This window comes from Leopardus geoffroyi, chromosome C1 (genome assembly GCF_018350155.1).
Source record: "Leopardus geoffroyi isolate Oge1 chromosome C1, O.geoffroyi_Oge1_pat1.0, whole genome shotgun sequence".
NCBI classification, from domain to species: Eukaryota; Metazoa; Chordata; class Mammalia; order Carnivora; family Felidae; genus Leopardus; species Leopardus geoffroyi.
The window spans coordinates 518833-543476 of NC_059328.1; the positions used below are offsets into that span (position 1 = coordinate 518833).

A 24644-nucleotide genomic window follows, 5' to 3' on the forward strand; every position below is an offset into this window, starting at 1 on the left:
CTTTGTCCCAGAAGCAGGCACGTGGCCTTTGGACTTTCCCAAGAAGCCAGGATTCCTCCTCCAGCAAGGGCGCCCTCTTGTGGGGCTTTTTGGGGGGGGGGGTCTGCTCTGCTTTTCCACTCTTCTGGGGTTGCGATTTCTGTCTCCCTCCCATTGTGAGCCACTTTTCAGTGATACGAAGGCTCATACGCCCACGGACCACTGTGGTTTCCCGAGACACCGAAACGGAGGATGGGGAGAGCTTGTTCTCCAGCCGGCTCTTTAACCTAATGACGGCTGCAGGAGACTGGCTAGGAACCGCGTTTCTACCCTTCCAGCACCTTATTATGGGCCGGCTATGTGCGCTAGCACGGAGACCCGCGGAGCGCAGCTTCAACCGTCTAGGGGCCCCGACGTCCCCGCGCCCGGTCGTGTCTCTGGTGGCGGGTCGGGGGCGCAGAATCGAGGCCCAGCTGCGCACCTGCCCCGGGCTGATTTTCCTTCGCGGATCAGCCGCTTTCCGCAGGACCTTTCCCCCACGGCCGCTCCCTCCATCCGGGGCTCACCGCCGCGTCGCCCACACCCGCGTACCAAGGACCCCAGGGCTCCGCGGCACCTGCCTCTCCGCCCCCGCTCTGACGGGATTCTCCGGGCGCCTATAGCGACGGGACACGGAGCTGTCGCTAGGCGGAACTGACGTATAACCAGGCTATACAGGCGCCCAGCCCATCGGTTTTGTTCCCGATCGGCCCCCGTAACTCGGCGCTTCGCCCTGCCCCTCGACGGCCCGCCCCCAGACGGAGCTAGTTTGAGCAATCGTGGCGGGGCCACCGGTGATGTCACGATACCCGCGGCCTATCCGAAGGCCACGCGGTACGTGGCCCTCCTGCGCTTCCGTCGTCTGGGAGGAAGGGGCGTTGTCGCGCCTGCGCAGGCGCTCTGACCACCGGCTGGCTCCTCGTGGAGGCTTCTCTGGTCCGCGCGCTTCAGCTCGTCTTGAGCTCCGGGCGGCTGCCGCGACACGCGGCGCTCGCGCGCCATGTCGTGGCTCTTCGGGATCAAGGGCCCTAAGGGCGAAGGCGCGGGGCCGCCGCTGTCCCTGCCGCCCGCTCAGCCCGGGGGCGAAGGCGGCGGGGACCGCGGCGCGGGGGACCGGCCGGCGCCCAAGGACAAGTGGAGCAACTTTGACCCGACGGGCCTGGAACGTGCAGCCAAGGCGGCGCGGGAGCTGGAGCATTCGCGTGAGTGAGGCGGCGAGGGCGGGGCCCCGGCTGGGGCGAGGGGCCAGGGAAGCTCAGGACTCCCATCACAGCGAGCCAGTCCACCGAGCACCGGGCATGCCGGGTCCTTGGGCGCCCGTAGCTCCTCAGTCGTCTGAGTGGTCGAGTGGTAAGTGGCCGTCTGCAGTCCCATTTCCCAGGTGAGAAAACTGGTCTGCGGGAATAAATCTGGCAAAGCCGCCTTGGGTGCGGGGAGGTTGGGGATGCCATCATCCTTGGCAGCTTCCCAAGCTGTCACGCGTCTGTCAGGTGAGGAAACCGCTGCAGATGGAAGTTTCAGAGGTCACAGGTAGCAGGTGCTGGGGCTGGAGCCTGGTCTTTAGTTACTGTAGAGCAGGGGAGCTCTTTGCTCGTCTTGCTGCCTCCACGTGGCCAAAGCGGGGCCAGATTGTGGTGGTGGTTAGCAATTTTCCCCTTGCGAAGGCAAGCTCACTTGAGGACCGTTGGTTTTATGGTAATGAAGCAGATTTGTGCGTGTTATTGGAAAGCAGCGTTCAGGCAGTCGGGGTCTGCAAAGCAATAGGGGTCAGTCCGTCCTGGCTCTGCCTTCCTGACTCCCGGGCCCCCAAGGCACCATCATCGGCTGGACCTTCGCTAAGCCCACGTCTTTTCCTCTCACTTTTCCTTTTTCTTGTTGGTTTGACGATTTGTTTTAGGATGTAGTCTAAGTGTTTGAGAAGCTAGAATGTAGAAGACACAGAATAAGTACTGATGGAAAGGACCATAACGGCTGTCAAATTTTTATTTAAGCAGAGGTCTGCCACCCCCCCACCCCCCTTTAAAGGAACTTGTGTAGAGAAGCCATGGTGTAAACAAGGGTCTGTCTGAGGAATTAGAGGCCTGGCACTTGGTGGTTCAGTTCCTGCTCTTCTCCAGAGACTCCAAGAAAACCCTGGTCCAAGGTCTCTGAGCCTGCCTGGCTCTCAGATCCCCAGAGGGACGTTAAAAACATATGGGTATTTGGGCCTGGGACTCAAACAGCCTGTACCCTTAGGTCTAGCTGGAACACCACCGGTCCCAGACTAAGTGTATTGAGTTTGCGTGAGTGGGGGAGGGGCAGAGAGAGGGAGAGAGAATCCCAAGAAGGCTCCGAACTGTCAGCACAGAGCCCGGACTCACGAACTGTGAGATTATGACGTGAGCCGAAGTCAAGAGACAGACGCTCAACTGACTCAGCCACCCAGGTGGTCCCAAAATTTTTTTATTTTTTTAAGTAATCTCTACACCCGATGGGGAACTTGAACTCACAAACCCAAGATCAGGAGTTGCATGCTCTTCCAACTGAGCCAGCCTGGCACCCATCTACTTTTCTTCTTCCTGCCATCCTTCCTGGCCGAACTACTGGCCAGTGGGAGAGGTTTTGCCCTGGTCTGTCACCTCCTTCTGTCCCCAAACCCTTCTTCCCAGGATGCGTCTTGCCTCTGTCTCTTGTTTTCCTCTTTCAAGAGTCAGTGGTGGGGGATCTCTAATTTTCCATTTTCAGGTGAGGTTAACCCGGCTGGCCAAAGGTCATGCTGTGGGTAAAAAGGGCAGCTGGGACCTGGTCTCCACATCGTTGGCCTGTGGCACTCACGCTCCTGTCTGCTGCACCAGGATGAGCACTCTTGTGCTCTCACTCCCTCCTGGTCAGAGTTCATTGTCAAAGGGGCCCTTGCGGTCTCTTCAGGCCTCGGCTTCGTGCCTTCCCAAGATTACAGTGCAGGGTATGGGACCCTGGTGCCTTTGTGCTGCCTCTTCTTGGGGGCAGGTCTTCAGCTCTTCTGTGCTCCCAGTCACCAGAGACCTAGGGGAGAGCCTTGCAGTGAGGCCTGGAAGGCTGTGTCAGCCAGGTCCTGACCCGCCCTGAGGGTCCGTCCCAGGCTTAGGCAGTGTTTTTGCACACCACGTGCCCTAGCAGTCCGTCCAGAGACACCAGGGCTTCTGTCACATCCCTCTAAATGTGTAGATGTGTTTATGGAACAGCAAACAGAAGTCATGCTTTAGTTATGTGTTTGCTGCAGTGTGTGGGTGTTGGGGTCTGCAACTTACTTTGAAGGCTTCCAAAAGAAAGATCATGGGGCGGGAGTGGAAGGAAAGCAAAGGGAGAAAACTAGGTACATTATAGCATCAGGGAGCGGGGTTCACAGGGATCCCCTACCTTCTTGCCATGCTTTAATGTGCTAGAATATTTTTTACAGTAAAGTACTGCAGATGGGAGAAGTGTGTCATCACCAAAATATTTGAGAAGCTGTACGCCTGGGCTTTTTTGGCTAGGAGAGCACCAGAAGGTTTTTAATTTTTTTTACATTTATATATTTCCGAGAGACAGAGCACAAGTGGGGGAGGGGCAGAGAGAGAAGGAGACACAGAATCCGAAGCAGGCTCCAGGCTCTGAGCTGTCAGCACAGAGCCCGACGCAGGGCTTGAACCCATGAACCATGAGATCATGACCTGAGCTGAAGTCGGATGCTCAACCGACTGAGCCACCCAGGTGCCCCCACCAGAAGTTTTTTTTGGAACCCCCAAATATTGATGGAGGTGAATTGTATCTCGTGAACAAAACACACGCAGGAAACGTTTATAACGTGTGTGTTTATAACACGAGGTCTGTGAAGAGTTGTCATTGTGCATTGGCTCGTTTCTAATTGAATTGTTTGCTTCCTATTCATCTTACCATCTGCACGTGTAGATTAATAACAGGCACTGAAAACTTAAAAGCTTAGGAGTTTAAGCAACTTCCACAAAAAGAAGACACTAGCCACAGGTGCCTTTTTGTTTAATTGGGAACTGACTGCACGTTAGCCTTTCTACTCTCAGCTAGTGTGGAACAGCCTTCCTTTTTTCTTAAAAAACTTTTTTTTTTTAATGTTTATTTATTTGAGAGAGAGAACGAGCATGAGCAGGGGAGGAACAGACAGAGAGAGGGAGACACAGAATCCGAAGCAGGCTCCAGGCTCTGAGCGGTCAGCACAGAGCCCAATGCGGGGCTTGAACTCACGAATGTGAGATCATGACCTAAGCCGAAGTCGGATGCTCAACAGACTGAGCTACCCAGGCACCCCTTTTTTCTTTTTTTTTTGAGAGAGAGAGAGAGAGAGAGAGAGAGAATGCATGTGCATGAGCCAGGGAGGGGCAGAAAGAGAGGGGGACAGAGGATCCACAGTGTGGGGCTCAAACTCACAAACCGTGAGATCATGTCCTGAGCCGAAGTCGAACGCTTGACCGACCGAGCCACCCTGGCACCCTGGAACGGCCTTTCTGATAGAGCCCTCCGGGATGTGACAGCTGCTGGGGTACAAGGCCTTGTACACGGGCTTTCTGTCAGGCGTAGAGCAGACATAGGTGATGAGAAGGGAGTACTGGTCTTTGGAGGGAGGGGGCACCAAGCAAGGTCCAGTCAGGGAATGCGGGTGGGCACATGTGTTTCGAGGTCGAGGTGAGCTGTGGTCTCCCCGAAAGCCCCTTGGTTCACATGAATGCTTGCGTGGTGTCCGAGCGTCCTGACCCTACTCGCCCGCTCCCCACAGGACACGCCAAGGAGGCCCTGAGTCTTGCACAGATGCAGGAGCAGACGCTGCAGCTGGAGCAGCAGTCCAAGCTCAAGGTGGGTAGTGGGTGTGGTGCCAGCGGAGGCGGTCCTTGTGGCGGAGGGACACAGGACGGTGGGTGGTGGGCACAGGACGGGAGCTTCAGGCGTCTCCTCTCTGGGATTACCTTATTGCTTGTGGTTAAGAGGGAAATACGGAGAGGTCAAAGATGTGCTGGGTTTGTGGCTTGGGTTCTTGCAGCAGAACGACCCGGAAGGGCTGGTGTAGGTGAGGACCATCTGGTCTCCCCAGGGGAGAGTCTTACTGGGTGTCTCTGCATGTGGCAGGACCTTCCCGCTGAGCAGAGAAGGATAGCAGAGGCATGGGCCCGGCCCTCCGCCATTGGCCGTTGTAAAGTGTAGTCAGAAAGGGAGCGTGTGAGGGCTGCCTGGCGGGCTCAGTCATAAGAGCATGTGACTCTTGATCTCGGGGTTGTGAGTTTGAGCCCCCGTTGGGTGTAGAGATTACTTAAAACCTTAAAAAAAATGTGACCACGTGACATAAGCCACCTTGGAAGCGGTGTTGGGGAGGGAGTGACTGGCATCCCAAGGGATTGGCCTGCTCCTTGGGACCCAGCCCTGTCCGGTTTCCTGCCACTGGGCTGCCTGGGAGTCTAGGTCCTCCTGGGCCTTGGTGCCCTTGCAGTGGTGCTGGTCCAGCGAGCGTTTTCTGGAAGCAGCTCCTGCTCCTGTCCCGGCCCCTCTGGAGCCCACATGGAATGTGGGAGAGGGTTGTTGAGGCCTGAGCTCAAAGTCCTGAGCGGGAGGCCCCGCCGGCCTTGGGCTTGCAGCAGCTGGTGTATTCTATAGGAGTATGAGGCCGCCGTGGAGCAGCTGAAGAGCGAGCAGATCCGCGTGCAAGCTGAGGAGAGGAGAAAGACTCTGAGCGAGGAGACGCGGCAGCACCAGGCTGTAAGGGGCGCTTGGCCACACGGGCACAGGGGGGCCAGGATGGGAAGCTTCTGGGGTACTCCGTGGTCCTCGCGTTCAGTCTGGGTCTGTTAGTGACCCCCCCGAGGCCGTGGGATGACCTTGTGCAAACGCCCACGAATACGTCCGCGCTGAGCGGGCCGGGGAGCACACGTGTCCAGGCGCGCAGGCGGAGGTAGGCGGCTCGTCTGAGGGCCCGGCGAAGTCTGGCTCTCGACGTCGGTTTGGGGCCGTCCGCCAGCTTCTGCAGCTGACCCGCGTTCATGCTGCCGTCTTCTTCCCCAGAGGGCCCAGTACCAGGACAAGCTGGCCCGGCAGCGCTACGAGGACCAGCTGAAGCAGCAGGTGAGCTCAGCACACTGGCACGCGAGGGGGGCCTCCTTTGGCCTCCCCGAGAGCACGGGCGGCTTCTGGGGCAGCTGGTGGGCCAGAACGCAGGGTGGTTTTACCAGCAGTCAGTGCTGGGTCCCAGAGGAGCGTGCACGCACAGACACACACACACACACACACACACACACACACACACACACACGATGCCCGGGGCCTCCAGGCTCTGGCTGTGCTGGAGGGGTTCTTCTGTGTGAGACCTGACTGGGGACCTGGCTGGGACAAATTTATGGTGGAGGTGGTTTCCAAGTGTTTGCACCCATCATGCTTTGCGCCCTCACAGCTTATAAATTTAACGGGGGAAAGAGTGTTTGGAGGGCAGCTGGGAGTGGGCTGGGAGTGCCCTGGGGCGGAGCTATGCCAGAGGCAGGAGCTCCTGAACCGGGCCCCTCGCTGTGCTCGTCCAGAGCCCCTGTGGTGGCAGAAGCTTCCCTCGCTGATCTCTTAGATCAATGTTGGGCATTTCCTAGCTTTGGAAGCTTTTCCCTTTCTCCTGTGGTTTCTTGTCAGCAACTTCTCAACGAGGAGAATTTAAGGAAGCAGGAGGAGTCTGTGCAGAAGCAGGAGGCCATGCGGCGAGGTAGGGTTGTCAGTTCTGCCTGGGGCTTTTGGGGGCTACGTCCTTGGAGCTGGCTCACAGGGAAAGCAGGCCGTAGGCATAGATATGTGTTTCTTCAAGCACTTTGATCCCCAAGTAAAATTCCCAAGCCTTGACGGGGGCTCTGCGTTCTTTGGCCTTAGTCGGAGCTTTGTAGCAGAAGCCTAGGCAGGCCGGGCGCCCCCCCAGGGTCTGACGTGCATTGCCTCCCTCCCGTGAGAAGGGTTGCCTGGGCCTCGCTGGAAGGGTGGGGGACTGCAGGCTGAGCACCCCTTTCCTGCCACGCCCGGGCAGCCACCGTGGAACGGGAGATGGAACTTCGGCACAAGAACGAGATGCTGCGGGTGGAGGCCGAGGCGCGCGCCCGAGCCAAGGCCGAGCGTGAGAACGCAGACATTATCCGTGAGCAGATACGCTTGAAGGCTGCTGAGCACCGGCAGACCATTCTGGAGTCCATCAGGTGAGGCCCAGTCCCCAGGAGGCCCTCGGTTGGCACACTGGCGGGAGGCGGGCTCTCTCAGCAGGCCCTCCCGTGTGCTGAGCTTCAGAGCCCTCGCCCTTTCTCCAGCGAAGTGCCCAGATCCATCCTCTCCTCGTCACGTTGCTGCTTTCTCTACAGGGCAGCCGGCACCCTGTTTGGCGAAGGATTCCGTGCCTTCGTGACAGACTGGGACAAAGTGACAGCCACGGTAATAACCCCTGACACATCCTCCTGCTTGTGGCCTGCGTCAGGGTCTCTGCTGGGTTGTGTCCCTGCCTCCTGGCGCTCAGCGGTAGGAAGTGTGCCAGGCAGGTCCCTCCTGCTGCGCTCCTGGGAAAGTCAGGTGTGGTGTAGCCTCTGGGTGTGGGGCACTGGCGGTGGGCTTTGTGACCTGTGGGCTGGAAGATGTGGGAAGGGAGCTTCGTTTTCCCTCGTCCTTAACAAGTGCTGCCCCGTGGAAAGGGGAACTGGAAGTTTGCCCGGCAGCCTCCGGAGTGGGACCCGGCCGAAACCCCAGGGGTTCCGGGAGATGTGGCAGGGGACCCTTGTAAGCCGTGCTCCCGTGAGGGTTCCCACCCTCCAGCGGGAAGCGGAGGTAGGCCCAACAAGGCTGTAGGGCTCTAGGCACGCGCTCTGAAAGCCCTGTGCCATGGGGCTGCTCCCCACTCGAGGCAGAGGGGATTGTTGCCACTGTGCCCGGTGCTGTCCTGGGCCGCACGGTGCGACCTGGCACCTGCTCACACGGTACCGAGGCCCTAACGAAGGGGTGGCAGGGAGCCGTGCTGACCAGGAGTGCCCTTGCATTCCTGATGTGCTGGTTCCTGAAGCTCTTTCTGCAAGTGGACACAGTTCTGGCCTTGTTCTGGAGACCATGACGGGGGGGGGCGGGCAGGTGAGGTCAGGCCATGCCTTGGGGAGAGCAGGACTGGACTGGGGAGGGCCAGGACTCTGGTCGAGGAAACCTGAAGCTGGTCAGACCGCTTGGTTCTTAAAATGGCCCCTCGAGTCCTCTAGCTCAGGCCAGGGACGTGGGCGAACAGGGGCTCCTGACGTGGTCTTCCCAAACATGTTTTTTTTTGTTTTTTTTTTTTCTTTTTTCCTTTTTTTCTCTTTTTTCTTTTTTTTTTCTCAACGTTTATTTTTGGGACAGAGAGAGACAGAGCATGAACGGGGGAGGGGCAGAGAGAGAGGGAGACACAGAATCGGAAACAGGCTCCAGGCTCTGAGCCATCAGCCCAGAGCCCGACGCGGGGCTCGAACTCACGGACGGCGAGATCGCGACCTGGCTGAAGTCGGACGCTTAACCGACTGCGCCACCCAGGCGCCCCCCAAACATGTTTTGAGTAACTCCGGGTTGGAAGCGGAGGGTTTCAGCCCTGTTGAAAGTGGTCCGGGCTCCCTGGGTCATGCAGCCCGGCAGCCCGGGGGGCTGGGTGAGCTGAGCAGTTCCTCTGGCTTCTCAACAGGGCTGCCCCGCCACTCCCCGCGTCGCATAGGGAGCTGCCAGAATATGGCCTCTGGTGTTCTGGTGAAGAAAACAGGCTTCCTCTGGACGCCATCTTGCCCCCCCACCTTGGGCACCCCTGTTCAGATTGGGGTTCCCACAGGAGGGAGACCCAGCACGGGGTCTGGGCTTTGCCTTCTCCTGGTGCCGAGCTGGGTGGGGGCACCCGTCTGAGACTAGAGGACAGAGCCGGCGTGGGCTTGGCTGTGCAGCGTCTAAGCCTCAGGCCTTACCTGCATGCTTGTCTCCCTCTGACCCTCCTCGCCCGTCTCCACCTTGGAGCTCTGTGGTGCTCACGCGGTGTCCTCTGTGCCGCAGCCGGGCACACAGGAAGCGCTCAGTACCTGCTGCGGGTACTGCGCCAGGGACAGCGTCTCGTAGAAGAGTCTAAATGTCACTGCCTGTATCGGAGCCAGTCAGCCTGCTGATCGGTTGTTTCGTGGAACTAGCAGCTTTAGATCAACCTTGGAATTCGCTTACTCCTGGAAGAAGTTTAGCTTTCGTTAACGCGGAGGCCCGGTCACCTCAGAGCTGCTTAGTCCTGCAACAGCCTCAGCGTGGAGTGCTCACGCTCACAGCTGAAGGTTACGGAGGGGCGCCCGGGTGGCTCAGTCCGTTAAGTGTCTGACTCTCGGTTTCGACTCGGGTCGTGATCTCGCGATTTCATGAGTTCGAACCTCACATTGGGCTCTGTGTTCACAGTGCAGAGTCTGCTTGGGATTCTCCCTCTCTCCACCCCTTCTCCACTCATGCTGTCTCTAGCTCTCTCAAAATAAATAAACTTAGTTTCAAATCTTGGGAACTTGTTTACTAGCTTATTTTTCTGAACTGGGCCGTTGAACGGTGAGCATCGCAGGAGTGAAGAGGCTAATGAACCCGCCTGAAAAGCCGAGGTCCTGTCACTGGAGTTTGTAAAAATGCGTGGTGGCTTTTTACCCCCTAGAGCACGTCTGCCTTCTTCCTCATAACCCTGGGTCCTGCTTTTGGGGCCTTTCGTGACCTTGTTTGTGGCTGGTCAGAGGCCCTTGGGGCCGGTTTGAGCAGAGCCCCAGCAAAGCAGTGAGACCCTTTGAATGAAAACCATGTGGTTTGCTTCCCCACCAGCAGACCTGGTGCTGCTCTCTGTTTTTGTTTGTTTTTTTTAATAAGAAAAGTTTTTCTTTAATGTTTATTTTTGAGAGAGCAGGGGAGGGGCGCAGAGAGAGGGAGGGAGGGAGGGAGGGAGGCACAGAATCCGAAGCTGTCAGCACAGAGCCCGCTGGGGGGCTTAAACCCACAAACTGTGAGATCGTGACCTGAGCCGAACTCAGATACTTAATAGACTGAGCTACCCAGGTGCCCCTTTATTTTACATTTTTTAAAGTTTATTTATTTTGAGAGAGAGAGTGGGACAGGGGGAGAGAAGTTGACTGAACCACCCAGGCGCCCCTCCCTGGAGTGTTCTTTTTTTTTTTTTAATTTTTTTTTTTTTTCAACGTTTATTTATTTTTGGGACAGAGAGAGACAGAGCATGAACGGGGGAGGGGCAGAGAGAGAGGGAGACACAGAATCGGAAACAGGCTCCAGGCTCTGAGCCATCAGCCCAGAGCCCGATGCGGGGCTCGAACTCACGGACTGCGAGATCGTGACCTGGCTGAAGTCGGACGCTTAACTGACTGCGCCACCCAGGCGCCCCCCCTGGAGTGTTTTAAAGTGAATTAAGGGCATTCTGATTCCTCTTGTGGTCTGAGTACCCCGTGCACTCAGATCTCTCCAGATCTACGCAGCTGCTGTAAACACCCGTGGTTAGTGACTGAGTCTCATGTGCATCTCAGTCCAGAATCCCTGTCGGGCTGGGGTGGTGCTGTGGGCTGGCAGGCAGTCCTGGTCCGCCCACCGGCAGGGCTCCTTGGCTGGGAATCTGGGCACATGAAAGAATCTGTGGGAAAATGTCCCTTGCATTTACTTTCCGAACAAGCTGGGTAGACGCGCAGAGGGCTGGTTGCTGGAGAAGGCCGGATGACATCAAAGGTTGCTGGATTTGGGAGCCGCGGGCCTTTGTTTCTGTCACTGCAGTTGCCATCTGGTCTCCTGGAACCTCATTCATGTGGTCTCAGTCCTCGCTGCCCCTGTGGTAGCCAAGCTGTTGGTCTTGTGGGGAAGAGCTTTTAATTTCCAGGAGCCTCTTGTAGGTCTTGGTCGTGTGCCCTGTAATTGTGGTCCCACCACAATGTTTGGTCTGTCCCCCACGAGCCTGAGGGTTCCTCTCGTTACGGTTGGGGTTCCTGTCTCCTGGAAGCGCCTCTAGTCCTGCCGGAATGTATTCTCCAGTAGCTTTGTGAGAAGGAGTGCTTGTGATAAGCTTTTTGGTATCTTTTCTGTCTGGAAATATCTACAGTCTCGTGTAATTGAGGATTTGGGCTTGGGGCTGCTCCTGTATGACCCTTGCCATCACCTAGCACGGGACGGGGTGAGGAGGGCTCGTTGCTGACTGCCGAGCAGGTGGTGGGTGCCACTCACCTTCTGCCCTGCTCTAGGTGGCCGGGCTGACACTGCTGGCCGTGGGGGTCTACTCTGCCAAGAACGCCACGTCTGTTGCTGGACGGTACATTGAGGCCCGGCTGGGGAAGCCGTCCCTGGTGAGGGAGACGTCTCGGATCACGGTGCTTGAGGCCCTGAGGCACCCCATGCAGGTAACTGTGGGTCTGGCCCTCGCTGGGCGTGTCCTGCCCGAGCCCTTCTGGTGTTTCAGCCAAGTCGTGAACGTGCGTCTTCATCTCCCCCTTTTACCCAAACGCTTTCCATCCTTTCTTGCACGTGGGATTTGCTTGTGGCTTTTTCCTCTTTGATGCCATCCTAGGGGCCCGACCACATCAGCACTGGGAAGACCCTCACCCTGGTTTGTCAGCTGCCTCTATGTGTCTGTTGATGTGACTGCCCCCTGGGTAGATTGTGGGTCGTTTACAAAATCCTCGGCGTCCTGCATGCCGTCATCCTAGGAGAGAAGTTGCTGGAAGCAGTACTGTGTCAGCTTCCTCCCCCAAGGGGTCCAGGCTTCTGCCTGGTGCAGTGTCACTCCTTCCGTGGGCTGTGGCTGGACGTCCACGGCAGTCGCCCGTGTGCAGTGTGCGACTACGGAAATAAAGGTCAATGAGGGATCTGTAAGTTGCCTGGCCCAGTCCCACGGTCGGCTCTGTGTGCCCGCCTTCCAGAGCGAGGCCCAGCCTGCGTGTCCTGGACCGAGGGGTGCCACGACAGTTCTGTTTCCATGTGGTGGCCTAGCTGCTCCCGGTGCCCCGTGGCTGTCATGGGCTCTGCCGATGACCCTGACCGTCCCTCATGTCCCCCCGTAGGTCAGCAGACGCCTCCTTGGTAAGCCCCAGGACGCACTGGAGGGCGTCGTCCTCAGTGTAAGTGGTGCTGCCCACGGGGGCCGGGACAGGCGTCGGGGTGGGAGGTGCCCTTCTGCCCGCAGAGCTCTTCCCCCCCACCCCCACCCCCCCCCCCCCCCCCCCACAGGATCGGGCTGCTTTTCTTTCCTAAAGTAGAATTTGCTGCCTGAGGCCCAGCCTGGGATAAGCTGCCTCCTGGGGCCAGCCCAGGGGCTCAGGAGGCACACGCTAGCTGCAGAGTCAGCCCCAACTGCCCCGTTCCCTGGCAGCCCAGCCTGGAAGCGCGCGTGCGAGACATTGCCATCGCGACACGGAACACCAAGAAGAACCGGAGCCTCTATAGGAACATTCTGATGTATGGGCCTCCTGGCACCGGCAAGACGCTGTTTGCCAAGGTGAGGGCGCACGGCGGCACAGGTGCGGCTCTGGGGAGTGGGTGCGGGGCATCAGGAGCCACGTGGTGGGGCCAGCTTTCCAGGCGAGGGGCATCCCCAGGGGCACTGGGCAGTGGGGCCTGAGCACGGTCTGTGCAGGCTTTGGGGGGGACGAGAGTAAACATGCTTTGCCCTTTCTCGCCCAGAAACTCGCGCTGCACTCGGGCATGGACTATGCCATCATGACAGGTGGCGATGTGGCCCCCATGGGGCGGGATGGCGTGACTGCTGTGCACAAGGTCTTCGACTGGGCCAGCACCAGCCGGCGAGGGTGAGCCGGGTCCCTTCTGGGGTGGCCCCCCCATGTGCATGCGTTTGCGTGGCCTGGGTTCCTGGCACCATCTCGGGCTGCAGATGGCTGGGTGGGAGGGTGTGTCAGTGACTTTCCCCACGGTCTGTGCCTGTGGGCGTGCACAAGGCCGGAACAGCTCTGTGGTCTGGGGTGGGGGTCTGAGGGAGAAATTCACCCCAGGTATAGATTCCTGGGGGCCTGTGCTCCTCTCAGGAGTCTCTGACTTTAAAGAGGGGCTGACTTTAAAAACGCTGGGGAAAGAAGGGCGCCTGGGTGGCTCAGTCGGTTGGGCGTCTGACTTCAGCTCAGGTCACAATCTCACGGTTTGTGGGTTTGAGTCCTGTGTCAGCCTCCAAGCTGTCAGCACAGAAGCCTGCTTGGGATTCTGTGTCTTTCTCTCTCTCTGCCCCTCCCCTGCTCATGCTGTCTCTCTCTCTCTCTCTCTCTCTCTCTCTCTCTCAAAAATAAAATGGATGGGGTGCCTGGGTGGCTCAGTCGGTTAAGCGTGTGGCTTCGGCTCAGGTCATGATTTCACGGTTTGTGGGTTTGAGCCCTGCATCGGGCTCTGTGCTGACAGCTCAGAGCCTGCGGCCTGCTTGGGATTCTGCATCTCCCTCTCTCTCTGCCCCTCCCCTGGCTCGTGCTGTGTGTCTTTCTGTCTCTCAAGTAATAAACGTTAAAAAAATTTGAAAAACTGCAACACTGACTATCAGGGGCTGCCAGCACTGGTATTTAATTTAGTGCCAAATTAGCATGTCTGGCACAGTCCGGTCGCTGTCCTGCCATGCTGGCACGCAGCGTGCCCTGTTGGGTCTGGAGTCCCAGACGCTGCTGAGAGCAGCCTGTGCTCCTGGTTCGGTTTCCGTGTGCACAGCCCCTTAGCGTTCCGGCTGGGCGGCCTCACCCATCCTCGTTCAGTCCTAAATTCCCCTCCCCTCACAGCCTCCTGCTCTTCGTGGATGAGGCGGATGCCTTCCTCAGGAAGCGAGCGACTGTGAGTATTCCGGAAGCTTCTGTGTGGCCTGCTGGGTCCAGCTGGCCATAGGTGAGCAGTCAGGGGTGGCGTGTCCAGTGGCCGCATCTGTGCTTTGTGGGGAAGTTGCTGTTGCCCCCGCGACTGAGTCTGACCCAAACCTCGTCCTCAGCTGCACTTTTTTCATAAATCTGGCCTGAAAAGCAGGAGTTACATGTGTGGCATTTTTAGAGTCTTTCCTTGAAATTCAGGGTCATGGAGACACTGGCATGTGTGGCTCCTGGAGGGGTGGAGTGGGGCCTGTGTTTAACTTCCCCCCCGGAAGCCTTTGCCTGATGCCAGGACTTTTTCTGCAGGAGAAGATAAGCGAGGACCTCAGGGCCACCCTGAACGCATTCCTGCACCGGACAGGGCAGCACAGCAGCAAGTGAGGGCCACCTTCTGGTGCGAGGCCCCTTCACAGAGGGAAACTGAGGCTCCGCTTGAGCTCATAGGGCTGCTGTGGGGCAGGGCGGGCACAGGGCAATGGGAAGGGCCCGTGGGGGTGTAGAGGGGGTGCACCTTTTTTGCACCCTTGTGGGGCCTTCTGAGAGGACGCGCCGGGGTCTCAGGAGGGCCGGGCGGCAAGTCCGCATGCACAGGGCGCTGCACCGGGCGTCTCTGGCTGCTCTCCTGTGATGGGCCGTCAGGGCGGTCACCCCACGACTAGGTGTCCTGGGGTGCAGGTTGCCCTGGGAAAGGGCTCACTCCTTACGAGTCCCCTAATCCTGCTCTCCTCCGTTGTCAAGGCCCCAAGTCAGCTGTGTGGCCACCAAATCATGTGCATCCTCCTTGCCTGCTGTGGCTGTTGCCTGCAGAGACCCCTGACCCTGCTCAGGCCCCCTAAGAGTCTGGTCTGGTACCTGCAGAGTTGGCGCTTCCGCTCAACCAGCTAAACCCCAAACCCTGCAACTCAGGTTGGGGAGGGGGGTGCAGAGACCTGTATGGTACCCCAGGGTCCCTGTGCTTCCTGCGCACAGCAAGGCTTACATGGCCACCCCATCGCGCTGGCCCGTCGGTCAGGGAGGTGTTGGAGGGAGGGATGGGTGGTAGAGGGCAAGGCTGGGTCTGGGTTTTTCTGGGTTAAAAAGCTGCCAGATAGATCCTGTTAGAAAATAGTCCCGTGTGGGTTGAAGAGGCCCCCTATCCCAGGGGCAAGCCCCTCAGCCCCTGCTGTCTCTGCTGGCTTCAGGTTCATGCTGGTCCTGGCCAGCAACCAGCCTGAGCAGTTTGACTGGGCCGTCAACGACCGCATCGACGAGATGGTCCGCTTCGATCTGCCACGGCAGGAAGAGCGGGAACGCCTGGTGAGGATGTATTTTGACAAGTATGTTCTGAAGCCAGCCACAGAAGGAAAGCAGTAAGTGTCCTGATGGCCGGGGCGTGTGGGGCCCTCCGTACCCCACCAGCTTCTGGCCCAGGTGCCACACCCAGTCCTAACCCTGTGGTTTTTACCTGGGGCTCAGATGTGCTCACTTGCTGGCCCTGTGCTTCCGTCCCCCTCTTTGCCAGGTTTTTGACTCAGCGGCCCATCGTCACAAACTAGCTAGCACCTCCATCCTTTCCTGCTAGGTGAAGCGGCTTTTAACGATTTGGGGCTTTTGAGGAATCCAGGCTGCAGTCCTGCCCTGGGAAGTGCGGGGCCGTGACAGTGGTTGCCAGACCTTGGCTGAGCTCTGCTCACTGAGGCTGTTGGTGGCCGTCCTGGACATGGGCTCCCTGCTCACCCTGACTCCCAGGAGCCTGGGGCCCCTCACCAGCACGCAGCAAGGCCCCCATTCTGCAGAAGTCACCGGGCGATGGGGGCGCCCTCCACGTTCTGTCCGGGCCACCCTCTCCCTCACTGCTCTCTGTCCACAGTGCTCCAGATACGTGAGGGCTGGTCTATTTTTAACTATCCCCAGGGAGCCAGACCTCGCAGCAGCATTGACCTGAATCCTTCCTGTCGCTGGTGGCAGTGAGAGCTGTCTTCTGTTCTGGGACGGGCTTTGCCTGCCCCTGCTGTCCCCCTGCCCCCTTGAATTCCATTATCTGGGCCTCCTTTCTCCTGTGTGCCCGGATGGCCCCAGTACCCCCCACCCTCCCAATCGTCTGTTCTAGCCTGACTGACACCGGATGTGGTCTGAGTTCCTGAGGCCTCTTTTTCCATGAGTGTTTGAATGACTCTCCTCCTGGGAGCTCATCTCCTGGGTCTTCAGCCAGACCTGACTAGGAAGGGGTCCGCACGTGAACCAAAGCAGTGGCATGTCACGCTAACCTGGAGGTGTTGGCTTTTCTCCCTTTGATTTCCCACGTGCTTCCTACGCCTGACAGCGCGTGGCTGCTGTGCTGCTAGTTTGGGCGCTGATGGAGGTCTGAGGGAGAAGGATGCGGTCCCTGCCTCCGAGCCCGGTGGTGGCGCTGTGTGCGAGGCTCCGAGAGCCCCTCTGCTTTGGCACATCCTGACCAGCACTCCACCTGTCTCTGGAATGGTCACGCACTGCCGTCCGTACACGGACCCCACACGGACCCCACCCGGGCTCCAGAAGGGAGGGGGGCGCCCAGCGGGTAGAAAGGGCGGGAACCAGGAGCAGATATAGGGCTTCCCAGTACAGGCTCCTGCGCCTGGCAGATACCCAGTCCTCCTTTCGCGTAGGAGCCAGGGGGTCGTCCCAGACCCCCAGTGTCACCCTGGGCCCCTCAGGCCCCCAGGGCGTCATGTGGGAATTGCTCTCCCCAGGCGCTTGAAGCTGGCTCAGTTTGACTACGGGAAGAAGTGCTCAGAGATCGCACACCTGACGGAGGGCATGTCGGGTCGGGAGATCTCCCAGCTTGCTGTGGCATGGCAGGTGAGTTGGGGACATGCGCCCTGCAGGCGTGAGCCCAACCGGTTGGGAGACACCGAGTCACCTGAAGGCAGCCCGTGCAGGCCCCTGCCCCCCTAGGGTGCTTCTGTTGAAGGACTTTCTGCACACAGATGTCACGCCCTTCTCTACTTTCCAGCCACCACCTGCTTCTGCCCCCCACTGCAGGGAACGTGTGGAGAGGTGTCCCTGGCTTCCCACATTATGGCCTACCTTATCGTCGTTGTGGTTTGGGTCCAAATCAGATAGGGCTCTGAAATCAGCTGGGGTTCCCTGGAAATGAGCCAAGTGTCACATCGCCATCAAGGTCCCACAGACTCCGGCTCAGGCACCACTGGAGTTGGGACGTGGTCTCCAGCCTAGCACGTTTGGGGCAGATGACTCCACAGATGGTTGGGGAGACCGCGGGGGCAAATGGGACTTCCCATAAGGGGTCTGTGAGCTCATCGCAGGGCGTGTAAGATGAGCCAGGGTGTGAATCTGACCTGATAAGGGTTGGGCGTCTCCTTGCCAGCACTGTGCCACATGGAGACTGCTGGTGTTGAGGATGTTGTCCGCTCCATACATAATCGGGTTTGCTGTGGGGTCTCCAGGGCAGCATAGAGAATGCAAGTTGACTTTAGCCTTGTGCTGTGACCCAGGGCACACAGCCCAGCGTGGTTCTTGGCATTACCCAGTACCCGCTTCCTCCTCTGAAGTGCCCACAAGCCCCCCCCCCCCCAGCCCAGGACAGGGAAGCCATTTGACCCCCAGGGGTCCTGGGTGCAGCCGTCTAGAAAGCATTTGCAGCTTGGTGAGTGCTGAGGAGAAAAGCTTTATCGGGTGCAGGGTGCTCAGTGGCTCCTGTCTGCAGCCACCCTTGGCTTTGTGCCGCCATCACTGCCTCCATGGGGCCCGCAGTGAAATCTGACTGAGGCTGCATGACAGTCTGATCGCTAGAAATGTGACAGTGCTTTTAAATGGATGTGTATTATGTTAATTAAATAGACATCTACTGTGACTCGAACATAGCAGCTTGGATACACAGGAGCCCGTATTAGGATGAGCCGGGTTATGCCCAGCTCCAGACTAGACTCTGCTCCTACGTGTGATCGGGCAGCCAGGCGTTCTGCTCCAGCCGTCCTCACTCGGGACCCAGGCCTGACGAGGGTGGCTCCGTTTCCACAACCGACAGAGCGGAGGATAGGATGTCTGTCAGCTTCGGCTGCTGTGACGGTGCCACAGCCCAGAGGGCTTAAACACAGACGTGTGTTTCTCAAGGTCTGGAAGGCAGGAAGGCCCGGACGAGGGTGCCAATATGGTGGAGTTCTGATGGCAGCCCCCTTTCTGCCTTTCAGACGCTTGTTTTCTCCTCCTGTGGCAGAAACAGATCTGTCGCATGAGGCTGCTGGTCCTGTAGAATCAGGGCCCCACCCCTGCGGCCTCCTCTGACGTTGCCTACTTCCTTAGAGGGCCCACCTCTAACTACAGCTGCTCTGGGGGTCAGGGCTTCACCATATGCACGTGGGACGCGTGTGTCCCTGACTGCAAACCGTGCCCTGCAGTCCATGCCCGGTGTTTCCACCAAGAACCCGCACACCTCCCTTCTCTTTACGTCACATGTCACCTGCCCACGTGAGGTGACAGGTCTGCGTGCCTGGTGGATGGAGAACCGGGGAGACCTCCGGTCTGACCCCTGACCGCCGCAGGAGGCAGTGAGTAGGTGCTGAAGCCCACAGGCTGCCCTCCCTGGGGGGTCTGGTACTTCGCCAGAGCGCGTCCGGTCATTGACTGGTCAGCCCAGCCCAGCATGTGTCCGGGAGTCCCGTCGTGCTCACGGGAGAGGAGAGTGAACCAGGGTGCTTCGGGCCTCGGCATCTGGGAGGGGTGTGGTGGCCTTGCTGGTGTGCCCTCTGGCTCAGGGTGCTCGTGGGGCTTGTCCTGCACACCTCCCCCTCCTTCCAGGCTGGACTTGTTCCCTGAAGCCCACGTTGCTTCTGTTTGTTTGTTTTGTGGGAGAGAGAGCAGGGGAGAGGGGCAGAGAGAGAATCTTCAGCAGGGTCCACGCTCAGCGCAGAGCCTGGCCCAGGGCTCAATCCCATGACCCTGAGATCATGACCTGAGCCGAAATCTGCAGTCGGATCCTCAGCTGACTGAGCCTCCCTCCCGCCCCCCTCCTGGCACCCCTGCCCACGTTGTTAGTATGACGATGTTGTCGGTGGGGTCCGTGCTGCCTCTTAGCACACTGGAGTCCTCTGGCGTGCGAATTCGCTGCCTTTTCTTTTTTTTTTTTTAACCAAAATTTGCCACTTTAACCATTTTTAGGTGCACGACTCAGTGATATTAAGCACATTCACATTGCTGTGCAGTCGTCCCCACTGTCCGCATCCAGAACATCTTCACCTTCCCAAGCCGAAATGCCATCCCATTAAACACCAACCCCACCCCTTTCCCCAGGCCGTGGCACCCGCTCTCTCGGAATGTGACCGCTCTGGATCCCACACGTGAGGGGAGTCACGCACGATTTGTTGTTTTGTGACGGACTGCCCTCGGTGTAATGTCCCCGAGGTCCGTCCATGCCAGGCCGGGCGCCAGCATTTCCTTTTTGGGGCGGAGTGGTGATCTGCCGAGTGGGCTGGTCTCATTCTGTTTGTCCGTTCGTCCACCAAGACGGACGCTGGGTGACTTCCACCTCTTGTCTGTTGTGAATAATAACCGCTGTGCACACGGGTGTGCGGGGGTCTCCGTGGAGCCCCACTCCTCACTCCTTTGAGCGTGCACCCCGAAGTGGAACTCTCGGATCACATGATAATACCGTTTTGCGTTTCGGGCGAGCTGACAGGCCACTTCCACAGCGGCCGCACCGTTTCCCTTCCCTCTGCCACCAGCTGCGCAACGGGCTCCGGTCCGTCGCCCCGCTCGGCGGCACTTGCTTTCCTGAGTCTGGATGGCAGCCATCTTGGGGGATGCGAAGGGTCTCCTTGTAACGTGGATGGCATTTCCCTGCTGGTTAGTGACAGCATCTTGTGTGCTTTCTGGCCAAGCATGTGTCTTCTGGGAAAAGTGTCTATATGGATAGTCCTTTGCCCAGTTTCGAATCGGGTTTTTTGTTGAGTTTTAGCAGTTTTCGTATTCCGGATACTAACCTTTTATCAGCTGTGTGATTTACAAAGATTTCCTGACCTTCAGTGGGCTGCCTTCTTTACTCCATTGATAGTGTCCTTTGATGCACACAAGGTTTTAGTTTTGATGAAGTCCGGTTTGTGTTTGTCACCTATGCTGGCCGTGTCATAGCCGAGAGATCCTCAGTAAGTCCAGTGTCTGCAAGCTTCCCCCGTGCTTTCGTCTAGTAGTTTTGTACTTCGAGATCTTACATTTAGGGATTTGATTCATTTGGAGTTAAGTTTTGTGTGTGCTGTTATTTAGGGGTCCAACTTCATTTGCATGTGGACGTCCTGTGTCCCGGCATCATTTGTTGAGGACTGTCCTCTCCCCATTAGAATGTGCGTGGCACCCTTGTTGAAAACCATCTCACCCCACATGTGAAGGTTTCTTTCTGGGCTCTCAGTCCTGCTTCGTCTGTCTAGATGACCATCCTCAGCACTACTCTGATTGTGTTACCGTGGCTTTGTAGTAGATTTTTTTTTTTAAGTGTATTTCTTTATTTTGAGAGTGCACGCAAGCAGGGGAAGGGCAGAGAGGGGAGGGGGGTGGGGAGAGAATCCCAAGCAGACTCTGTGCTGTGAGCACACAGCCCAACACGGGGCTCAAACCCATGAACCCGTGAGATCATGACCTGAGCTGAAGTCAAGAGTCAGATGTTCAACCAACTGAGCCACCTAGATGCCCCCGTAATGGGTTTAAAAATCAGGAAATTTGAGACTTGAAAATCTGTTCTTATTCAAGACTGTTTTGACTGTTCAGCCTCCCTTGAGATTCTGTATGAATTTTAGGATGGATTTTGATTTCTGCCAAAAACACCATGGGATTTCTGATGGGGATTGCAGTGATTCTGTGGATCCACTTTGGGTAGGTAGGACTGACATACTCACATGTCATGACGCATGACGCACATGTCTTCCTAACTTTGGTGTCTTTAATTTCTTTCCTTTCGGCAGTGTTTTGTAGTTCTGAAGATACCACTCTTTGGCCTTCTTGGTTAAGTTACTTTCCTGCGTATTTGATTCTTTCTGATGCTGTTGTAAATGGAACTTTCTAATTTCCTTTCCAGGTTGTTCATTATGATATAGAAAGACATAGAAAGACAAATGGTTTCTGTGTGTTAATTTTGTTTCCTGCAAACTTCCTGAACGCGTTATTCTTAACAACTTCCGGGAGGAGATCTTTAAGATTTACTACATATGAGATTATATTGTCTGCAAACAGATAATTTTACTTTTTCCGTGCCAAACTGGATCCCTTGTATTTCTTTTTCTTGCCTAATTCCTCTGGCAGGGACTCCCAGTACTGTGCTGAATAGAAGTGGTGGGAGCGGGTGTCCTGGTCTTGTTCCTGACCTCAGAGGAAAAGCTCTCAGCCTTTCACCATTGATAATCTATTTGCTGTGGGGTTTTCATATATGACCGCTAGGGAAAATTTTCTCTGTTCCTGGTTGGTTGAGTGCTTTCACCAAGGAGGGGTGTTGAGTTTTGTCAGATGCGTCTTCTGCATCAATTTGAGATGATCGCGTGGGTTTTGTCCTTTATTCTGTTTGTGTGGTGTAACACGTTGATTGCTTTTCCTCTTTGGGGTCATCCGTGCATTCCAGAAGTAAATCCCCTCAACCTGCTACTGAATCTGGTTTGCAGGTATTTTATTGAAGAATTTTGTATCAATATTCATAGAGGGTATTGGTCTGTAGTTTTATTGTGGTATTTTTATCTGCTTCTCCTGTCCAGGTTATGCTGGCCTCAGAATGAATTAGGAAGTGTTCCTTCCTCTTCGGCTTTTTGGCAAAGTGTGAGAAGGATCCGTTTCATAAGCGTTGGGCAGAATTCACTGGTGAAGCCGTTGAGTCCAGGACTTTCCTTTTTCTCTCTCTTTCTTTCTCTTTCTTTCTTTCTTTCTTTCTTTCTTTCTGTTTCTTTCTTTTTCTTTTTCTTTCTTTCTCTCTTTCTTTCTCTTTCTTTCTTTCTTTCTTTCTTTCTGTTTCTTTCTTTCTTTCTTTTGTTTCTCTTTCTTTCTTTCTTTCTTTCTTTCTGTTTCTTTTTCTTTCTTTCTCTCTCTCTTTCTCTTTCTTTCTTTCTTTCTTTCTTTTTCTTTCCTTCTTTCTCTCTCTCTCTCTCTCTCTTCCTTCCTCCCTCCCTCCCTTCCTCTCTTTCATGAAGGTTCCTGTTTCAGTAATTTCCGGCTCACAGGAAAGTTGCAAGGGTAGCGCGGAGCCTCCCCACCGTGTATGAGTGACCCCTCTTGACCCCTCTCCCGAGGCACGTTTGCCACGTCAGTGTTGACTCCACTCGGACTTCGTCTTTTCCAGGACCCCATCCACAGTCCCCCGTCTCATTCGGTTGCCCTGTGTCCTCAGGCTCCTCCAGGCCGTGACAGCTCACGGATAGATGTTTCTGGTTACTGATGGTCCTGACAGTTTTGAGGAGTGCTGGTCAGGCGTTACGTAGATTCTCCTTCGGATGTTTTTCTCACAATTGGACCAAGATTGTGGGTTTGGGGAGAAGACCCCAGCGAGGAGGCGTCCTCCTGGTCGTGGCCTCCGGTCCGGGGGCACGTAGTGCCGTACGACATCACAGGGATGTTGACCTGGTCAGAGTGGCGCCTGCCAGGGTTCTCCATGCAGAGTTACTGGCTTCCCCCTTTCCTCCTTTACTTGGAAGCCCATCGCCAAGTGTGGCCATCCCTCAGCAGGGGCCCAGCCCCCCTGGGGCAGCTGTGGGATTCCGAGAGGGGCTGCTGCACTCCCTCTACCTTCCTGCCAGGCCCTGACCCACGTGGGCCCCTAGGCCGGTGTGCTCCCCTGGTGGTCCCCTCTTGCCTCTCCTTCACTGCTCTTCTGAGCCCGTGTGCTCCCCCGGCAGCCCCCTGGCTCCATGGTTGGCCATGGGGTACCGAGGGCGGCCGTGTCCTAAGGGTAGGGCCGGCCTGTGTGAACAAAGTGACCGGCTATCTCAGATGGCAGGGGCTTTCTCACAGTGCCCCACATGGGCTGAGGCCACTCAGGTAGCTGGAGAGAGACGGGTGAACTGGCTCTGGCCCCCTGCCTGGCGAACACTGAGGCCGTCCGCACGGCCCCCTCGGTCAGAGTGACAGGCTGGGTGACAGGAAGCAGGTGAGACAGCGAGTCGCCTGGGAGGGGTGGCAGCCTGGCCGTAGGTGACCTGCCTGGTAGCCGAGGCACGTGGACCACCCCGGGGCCCGATCTGATCGGCGCACTTCGGTGCCTCCACCCGTGCGCATGGCCGGGTTTGGGGCTGGGGAGCCCTGGGCCTAGTGTGCTTTGGGGGTGGCTGGGCCTGGTGGGATACTCTCTGACCAAGCTGGGATCGCTGGGGGCTCCTGGGGAGCACTCTGCCTGGGGGCCCTGCCCTCCCTCCGGTGGCGCAGTGGCGCACGTGCCCTGGCCCTGAAGCCAGCTCCAGCCTCGGGTAGCGGCCCTCCAGGCCTGTGATGGGGGTGCTGAGCTGCTTCCTGACAGCTGGCCTCAGACCTTCTGTTTTTAGAAAGTCATTGAGAAACCCAGTGATGGGAGAACGTTGCACTGGTGCCAACTGGGGATGTGGGCAGGGCCGCGGGCATTGCGGGGACGGCAGCTGCCGTGGCCGTGGGTTCCCTCGCGAGCACGCACGTGGGGGGGGGGCACGCTTGCACGCACAGGGAAGCAAGGCGTGGGCCGTGGGCACGTGGGCACGTGTGTGTTGTGAGGCCAGGCCCCTCTTGAGACGGAGCGCAGGCCCGAGGTTGAGGGTAGTGGACTTGGCCCCCGCCCCACAGGAGGCCGTCGGGTTCTCAAGGGTGGGGCCAGCCTGGCTGCCTCATCCCTGGGTCTGGGTCTGGCCTGCAGGGCGGGCCGTTCCTGGGGACTGGTGGGCGCTGAAAGCCTGAGGCTGGGCGACCCTTTTCCCCTCGGGCAGACCCTCTGGGTGTCCCACATCGGTACTCTCTTTCCCTGCCAGGCCATGGCATATGCCTCTGAGGATGGAGTCCTCACTGAGGCCATGGTGGATGCCCGGGTCCAGGATGCCATCCAGCAGCACCAGCAGAAGATGCAGTGGCTGAAGGCTGAGGGAGCCAGGCCTGAGGGTGGCCAGGCTGCGTGAACTGGCCCTGCTACCTGGGGCACGCAAGCCAGGTGGCTTTGCCAGGAAGAAGCCCCAAGATGCCCGCCTCTCCCTGTGGCGGGCCTACACAGCCGCCCACCTCAGCATTTTTCAGTACTTCTCCAGTCAGGGCCGGGACAGCATTGAAGGCCTCTGCTTGGGACCAGCCGCAGCTGTGGCGTCTTTGTGGTGGGGCCGGCTCCTCTCTCTGCCGGGCTGGGGCCGCCCCCTGCCCCCCAGGACACAACTGGGAGACGGGAGTCTCCAAGCCGGGCTGAGTGGGGGAGAAGCCACTGTCCCCAGGCCCAGGGACAGTGTCCAAGCTGGCTAAGCTCCCGTGGCCAGCTGCTGCATCTGTGGCCGGCAGTACACGGGGCCTGGCTGAGAGAGCTGGGCCCGCGTGGGGGGCTTGACCCTGCCCAGGCCCACCCAGCAGGTGAGGGGTGAGCAGAGTAGGCCCCCCCCCCCCCCCCCGTGCTGCCTGGTGGGAGTTGCTCTCCCCTGTGCTAGGGAGGAGGATGTACCCTGCACACGTCTGATTGTGATACACCCGGGGGCTAAGAACTAGCTGCCAGCAACTGGTGGGGTTGCCCACGAGGCCCAAGACCCCCTGGCCAGGACCATCCCTAGTCCACAGGATCTGCAGCCCTCCCTCCCTTGGGTGGGGGTCTTTTTATCCAGAATCTAATAAAAACTCTGACAGGATACCTCACAACGTGTG

General features: G+C 57.6%; 1 protein-coding gene across 2 annotated transcripts; it reads left to right on the forward strand.

Annotated features, from left to right (window-relative positions):
- The first annotated feature begins 870 nt into the window (after nucleotides 1-870).
- On the forward strand, nucleotides 871-24635 carry LOC123597019 (ATPase family AAA domain-containing protein 3). 2 transcript variants are annotated; one of them, XM_045475261.1, is made up of 16 exons: nucleotides 871-1220; nucleotides 4766-4842; nucleotides 5635-5736; nucleotides 6040-6099; nucleotides 6652-6721; nucleotides 7034-7199; nucleotides 7359-7428; nucleotides 11241-11396; nucleotides 12057-12113; nucleotides 12365-12490; nucleotides 12676-12800; nucleotides 13764-13815; nucleotides 14151-14221; nucleotides 15026-15193; nucleotides 16553-16661; nucleotides 23780-24635. In XM_045475261.1, exons 1-16 carry the CDS (start codon nucleotides 1019-1021, stop codon nucleotides 23921-23923), a joined length of 1755 nt encoding a protein of 584 aa, XP_045331217.1. In that variant the 5' UTR covers nucleotides 871-1018; the 3' UTR covers nucleotides 23924-24635. The 2 variants fall into 2 exon arrangements, with proteins under 2 accessions (XP_045331217.1, XP_045331218.1); XM_045475262.1 differs by lacking the exon at nucleotides 12057-12113.
- Nucleotides 24636-24644: the final 9 nt, after the last annotated feature.